General features: G+C 37.0%; 1 protein-coding gene across 1 annotated transcript; it reads left to right on the top strand.

The window, feature by feature from the left end:
• Positions 1-1209: 1209 nt before the first annotated feature.
• LOC145957405 (uncharacterized) lies at positions 1210-5638 on the top strand. The gene is made up of 3 exons (XM_083073654.1): positions 1210-1630; positions 3676-5361; positions 5558-5638. Exons 2-3 carry the CDS (start codon positions 3682-3684, stop codon positions 5636-5638), a joined length of 1761 nt encoding a protein of 586 aa, XP_082929780.1. The 5' UTR covers positions 1210-1630; positions 3676-3681.
• Positions 5639-6742: the final 1104 nt, after the last annotated feature.

Raw genomic sequence — 6742 nt, 5'->3', positions numbered from 1 at the left:
GATAACCAATTTTCCATGGTAAAGAAAAATCAGAATTAAATCCATCTTACTCACTATAATAACCAGTTCCTATCCTAATTCTTCCTGATTTTCGGACGTAGACTATTTTCAAGTCTTTAACTTTTGATATCCACAACACACATTAATATCAAGCTCCTGGTAAAAAATGTAGTCACAAATAATATTACCTGCAAACAACTTAAATTTCATAATTTAGCTTGAATCTAGCACAGCAGCTACTACTACACATATATTTCCCAGGAGCGAGTTAAGTGACAGTTTGCTAATTATTCATTAACGTGAGTTAAGCTTAACACATAATGATAGAAAATTTTCAATCAGCCATCAACATTTTTCTCTTGAAAGAAGAAAATTAAACAAATACATCCGATCTCAAAACCTTCATCTCTCAACATTTGTTCCTCACAGAAGACCAGGTGCCTTCCTTAACAATCACAGATATATCAATCAAGGAATTACCTCAACCGGAATCGTGCGGTCACCAGCAACACTTAGCAAGTAGTCTTCATTATTCCATTTCATCTTGGCCGGCCAGTGAGCCATACAATCACTGATAATAACCGGGGAGCCAGACAGGTAATGATCCTTCAGGAATTTCTCCAACGACAACTCTAATTTCTTCACCACAAGCTTAGAAGAAAGTGACTTCATAGGTAAAAGTTGGAGCACCTACAGTGTAAAAAGCTATAACATAAATGTTAGAACACAAGAACCGACAATACATATAACAAACGCAGCCATAACACATAAATAATCAAATTCCAATATTAATGAATAATCAATCAATGACGCTAACACTACATGTTCTATTCAAAAAATAGTTTCGATTAACATGAATATTTAGCTATTTAAATAAACTTCATGATTGAGATTTGGCAAATGCTGATTAAAACTGAACGATGAAAGAGAACAAAGAGGAACGGACCTAACCTCTGCTACATTAAACTCGCGATCCACGAGTCAGTGCTCGGAGTTCCCCAAATCAGAAACCCTAGCACCGCTCCTCCGTGTTTCGTCGCTGAGTTCCGCCTCCCCCGCTCTCTGTCTAAGTCCAAGAAAAAAGCCCGCGTCCACACCCTCATCGACCAGCTCGGCCTCCACTCCGCCGCCTCCACCGTCATCGGCGACGAAACCCACTGCGTCGTCTCCAGCGTTGAATGTAACATTCCAAAAAATTTTATTTTTATGTATTTTTATACGAATTTTACTATTCACGTATACGTATTGTACTATTTACATATACGTATTTTACTATTCATATATACGTATTTTACTATTCATATATACGTATTTTACTATGCAATTGCATAGTAAATGGCTGCTGAAGGGAGCTCACGAGGGAAGCAAGTTTCCATTTATAAATGAATTTGAATATTTTAATGAATAGTGCATAGTAACTTATAATATTATTTTAATGAATAGTAACCTATGCATAGTAACTTCAAAAATTCTATAAATAGGAGCTTAAGGTTTTTGAAAATTCATAATTTTAGAGAGAAGAAATTCTAGAGAAATAAAAAGAGAGAATAAGAGAGGAGGTTCTGCTCTAATTCCGGTCCCGATTTAAGAAAAAGAGGAGGAGGTTCTGCCCAAGTTCCTATTCATCCAGGTACGGGGGAAAAGGGGATTATTTATATGTAGAGTACATGAGGGAATTGGGTAGAGGAATAATTTCTTAAAATCACGTTTAATTTATCTGAATGGAAGGCCGAGCCTCCTATTAATTTATAATTTGGAATTTATCTGAATGGAAGGCTGAGCCTCCTATTATTTTGTAATTTAAATGTTCTTGATAAAAGGCTAAAATTTACATCTTTGTTATATTTTTTATGATTTGGAAAATATAAATGGATTCCTAACTAGGAGGCACTGCCACCTTTACTGGAGTTAATTTATATTTTCTCTATTATTATCTATATATATATATGTATTCCTAGTTTTTCACTATATTGTAAGGATAGTACTTATAAGACTTAATCTGGTATGTATGAGTTTGAATTATCACATTGATTCCATGTTCTATGTATGATTGAGGTTGGATTGAGGGGAAAAGGTTTTGGTTAGGGTTTTCATGATTTCTTCATGATTTCCATGGATTAATGGTTAAAACTTAATTTTATTGCTTAAAATGATGTTTTTTGATATTGTTTATGTTTTTTTTAATGGTTCAAATTCGTGTAATTTGGATTGGATTCATGATTGGAAGGAATTTTCAAGGTTTTCATGGGTTGCTGGTTGCAGAATGCGCTGGGCGCGCTGAGTGCAAGTCTGGGCGCTGAGCGTGAATATTTTGATTTTGAGGTCTTAATGAAAGTTGTAGCCTTGGATTTTAGCTTTCCAATGGCGTTGGAATCACCCAAAAAGGAGGTCTAGAACTCCAGATATGGATGTTTTAGTGAAGAGGGGTCAAGCTGTCAGCTTTATCTATAGCTGTTGCGTTTTTTATCATTTTTCACAAAGTAGATGATGGAATTAGGACTTGATGTCTTCATGAGAGTTATAGGAAATTTTCTTATCTTTCATATGAAATAAGGATGAGCATGGTAGGAGTAGTATAACCCCTGATACGCTGTTTATAGTTTATACTAATTATTCTATTGATTATTATATTAGTTATTGTTATGTTATTTGATGGATGATATTGATGTGAATTTGAATTATGAGTTGAGATATTGTATGATTATGATTGTGATGTCTCACATTGATGACTAGGATGGCACGACCCCTGGGTAAGTGGTGCTATAGGGAAGGCGTGACCCTAGTATGATGTGGGATGAGTAGGACAGTTAACACCACCACTTATGTCGCTTATGGCAGCCCTGACATAGGGTTAATTGCAAGAGATTGTATTGATTGTAATGTGATTGTGTTTCCTCACACCAAAATGGCGAGGGACGGCACGGCCCCTGGGTAAGTGATGCTACAGGGAGGGCGTGACCCCTGGTCTGGTGTGGGTTGAGTGAGGCAATTAACCTGTATCACTTGTGTCAGATGTGGCGAGGCCTTGGCATAGTGTTAATTGTTGGATTGGCACGAATGTTGTATGTGAATATGATGAGTAATTGATATATATATATATACACTATATAATGAGTTATGATGAAATTATACTGTGATATGATTGAATGTATTTTGCATATAGATAATTTTTCTTTTCTCACCGTATAAATTGTTGATATTTTAGGTGGAGAGGATCCAACTACAAGTGGTATATAGAATGCCATCCGTTAATTTGGGAAATGCTCTGATAGTGTGACATCGGGGTAAGAGGATCTCTAGGATAGAATATTTGGTATTGTAATAAATGTTATTTTCTTTGAAAAATGTGTAAACTCTTGAATTTTATCTTTCAAGTTTTATTTTTCAGTCAGAACAGTTATGAAGTATTATGTGAACCCTTTTACCAACTTAAAAAGTTTTATTTTCCTTAATTTTTTTATTATATTTCGATATATGTGTTGGGGTAGTAAGGGTGTCACATTTAGTGGTATCAGAGCAGGTCGATTCAATCGGCCGTGAGTTATGAGTCTATTGTGCTTGTTTGGTAGATGGATGATGTGGCAAAAAAATTAATTGTTGAACTTATTGATAATATGACGATTGATTGAGTTTGTTGTTTTAGAGTATGATTGTTAACTTTTTGGGGAAACACAGAAAACAATGGCAGGAGGTAGAAACGATCGTGCAATAGCCGATGCTTTGCAAGCAATGGCTCAGGCTCTTGGTAATTTGAACCAACGACCAGACATTGATTGGCTAGAGAGATTTCAGCGAAATAATCCACCAAGTTTCCGTGGAGGCTATAATCCTGACGGAGCTGCTGACTGGATATTTGAAGTCGAAAAGATATTCCAAGCTATGGGATGTCCTATGATACAGAAAGTGACTTTAGCTGTCTTTATGCTTTCTGGGGAGGCTGGTATTTGGTGGCAAGGTGCTTTACAAAGAATGATGGCTGCGGGAACTCAAGTAAACTGGGAAAATTTCAAACGACTGTTCTTGGAGAAATATTTTCCCCGAGACGTGAGACATAAGAAACAAGTAGAATTCCTTGAATTAAAACAAGGAGAGAATTCAGTGGCTGAATATGTGACTAAATTTGAAGACTTGGTTAGATTTTGTCCTATGTATGATGGCGTAGACAATGAGGAGGACAAATGTGTGAAGTTTGTGAGCGGTCTGCGCCCTGAAATCAAACAAGTATTCAATTATCAAGGGATCACACACTACCATGAATTGGTGAACAAGTGCAGAGTTTATGATGAGGACAACCGAGCTAGGGTAACTCATTATAAAAGTGGAGGACCAATGAGAAATAATAAGTTTGGTTCATCCAAGGGTAAACCTTATACCAAGTTTACAGGGGACTCAAGTTCTAAGGTGAATAATCAGGGTTCTATCCAACAAAGAAGCCAAGTTCCAATGGTTAGCCAAACGTCTGGAAGAGGAAGTGTGAGTTTTGTTCCACACAACAACTGTTTCAAATGTGGAAAGCCAGGTCATAGAGCAGCTGAGTGTCGGATGCAAAAGGTAATGACATGTTTCAAATGCAAAGCAGAAGGACACAAGGCTAGTGAATGTCCTCAGAATAGGAAAGAAACAATAGAGACTGGAGGAAACGCTAGCAAACCTCGAACCACAGGAAGAGTATTCACTTTGAGTGGTGCTGAAGCTACTCAATCCGAAGACTTAATTCAGGGTATGTGTTTCATTAACGGAACTCCTTTAACCGTTTTATATGATTCTGGTGCGACTCACTCTTTCATATCACATGCATGTGTGTCTAAGTTAAAATTACCTGTCTCTTCCTTGTCTTTTGAGTTAATTGTCGAAACACCCACTAATGGTTCTGTAATTACTTCTGATGTCTGTTCAAAGTGTCCTCTGACTATTGAAGGTAGAGATTTCATGGTTGACTTAATTTGTTTACCTCTAAGTCAACTAGATGTTATTTTGGGTATGGACTGGTTATCTTCCAATCATGTCCTTTTGAATTGTGCTAGTAAATCTATTATTTTTGAGGAGTCTGTTGAAAAAGTGAGTAAGGATTATTTGACTGCCAACCAAGTTAAGGTATCTTTGCAAGAAGATGCCCAAGTGTACATGTTGTTAGCTTCTCTGAATTCCGAGAAAAATGTTTTGGTAAATGAATTGCCTGTTGTGTGTGACTTTTCGGATGTCTTTTCTGATGTGTCTAGCTTACCACCCAGAAGAGAAGTAGAATTTTCCATAGATTTAGTTCCAGGAGCAGGACCTATTTCTATTGCACCTTATAGGATGTCACCCATAGAGTTAGTGGAACTGAAAAAGCAAATAGAAGACTTGTTAGAGAAGGGTTTTGTGAGACCTAGTGTATCACCTTGGGGAGCACCCGTACTTCTAGTCAAAAAGAAGGATGGTAGTATGCGGTTGTGTGTAGATTATCGCCAGTTGAACAAGGTGACCATTAAGAACAAATATCCGTTGCCTAGGATAGATGATCTTATGGATCAGTTGGTAGGTGCTTGTGTGTTTAGTAAAATTGATCTTAGATCAGGGTACCATCAGATTAGAGTTAAGAGTGAAGATGTACCTAAGACAGCCTTTAGAACTCGCTATGGACACTATGAGTATCTAGTAATGCCTTTCGGTGTGACGAATGCTCCTGCAATTTTTATGGATTACATGAATCGGATTCTTCATCCGTATTTGGATAAATTTGTAGTTGTCTTTATAGATGACATACTAGTTTATTCCAAGACTAAAGAGGAGCATGAGGAACATTTAAGGGTAGTACTACAAACACTCAGGGAGAAACAACTTTATGCTAAGTTGTCCAAATGTGATTTTTGGCTAGAGGAGGTGAGTTTCTTAGGGCATGTAATTTCGAGTAGAGGTATAACAGTGGATCCATCTAAAGTTGAGGCTGTGCTGAATTGGGAGGCACCTAAGTCAGTTAGTGAGATTAGGAGTTTTCTTGGATTGGCTGGATACTATAGAAGATTTATAGAGGGATTCTCTAAGTTAACATTACCCTTGACAAGCTTGACTAGGAAAGGAGTTATATTTGTTTGGGATAATAAATGTGAGGATAGTTTCCGAGCCCTTAAGGAAAAATTGACTAGTGCACCTGTTTTAGTGTTGCCTGATCTTAGTAAAACTTTTGTGATTTATTGTGACGCTTCTAAGATAGGTTTGGGTGGAGTGTTAATGCAAGAAGGAAAGGTCGTATCTTATGCATCTAGGCAATTAAAAATACATGAGAGGAATTACCCCACCCATGATCTTGAATTAGCAGCTGTGGTATTCACACTTAAGATTTGGAGACATTATTTGTATGGTTCAAAATTTGAGGTGTTTAGTGATCATAAGAGTCTTAAGTATTTATTTGACCAAAAAGATTTAAATATGAGGCAAAGGAGATGGTTGGAATTTCTTAAGGACTATGATTTTGATCTTAATTATCATCCAGGAAAAGCTAATGTGGTAGCTGATGCTTTGAGTAGGAAATCTTTGCATTTGTCTTCTCTTATGATTAGGGAGATGGATCTTTTGACCCAATTTAGAGACTTAAGTTTGACTTGTGAAGTGACTCATAATAGTGTGAGATTAGGTATGACTCGGGTGACTAGTGAGTTGTTGAGGGAAATTGGAGAAGCTCAGTTAGTGGATTCATTTCTAGAGGCTAGACGAAAGGATATAGGACAAGGGATTGGAGGAGAATTTACCTTGGGTGCAGATG

This window comes from Cajanus cajan, chromosome 4, assembly GCF_000230855.2.
Source record: "Cajanus cajan strain Asha chromosome 4, NIPB_CcT2T_4, whole genome shotgun sequence".
In the NCBI taxonomy this organism is placed as follows: Eukaryota; Viridiplantae; Streptophyta; class Magnoliopsida; order Fabales; family Fabaceae; genus Cajanus; species Cajanus cajan.
This window is presented reverse-complemented; position numbering and strand designations above follow the sequence as displayed.

What these genes read in the sequence shown, in the direction of transcription:
- LOC145957405 (XM_083073654.1), top strand. Translation starts at nt 3,682, where the DNA reads ATGGCAGGAGGTAGAAACGATCGTGCAATAGCCGATGCTTTGCAAGCA. An exon ending in ACTTGTTAGAGAAGGGTTTT is followed by an intron (nt 5,362 to 5,557) that starts GTGAGACCTAGT and finishes ATCTTAGATCAG; the next exon opens with GGTACCATCAGATTAGAGTT.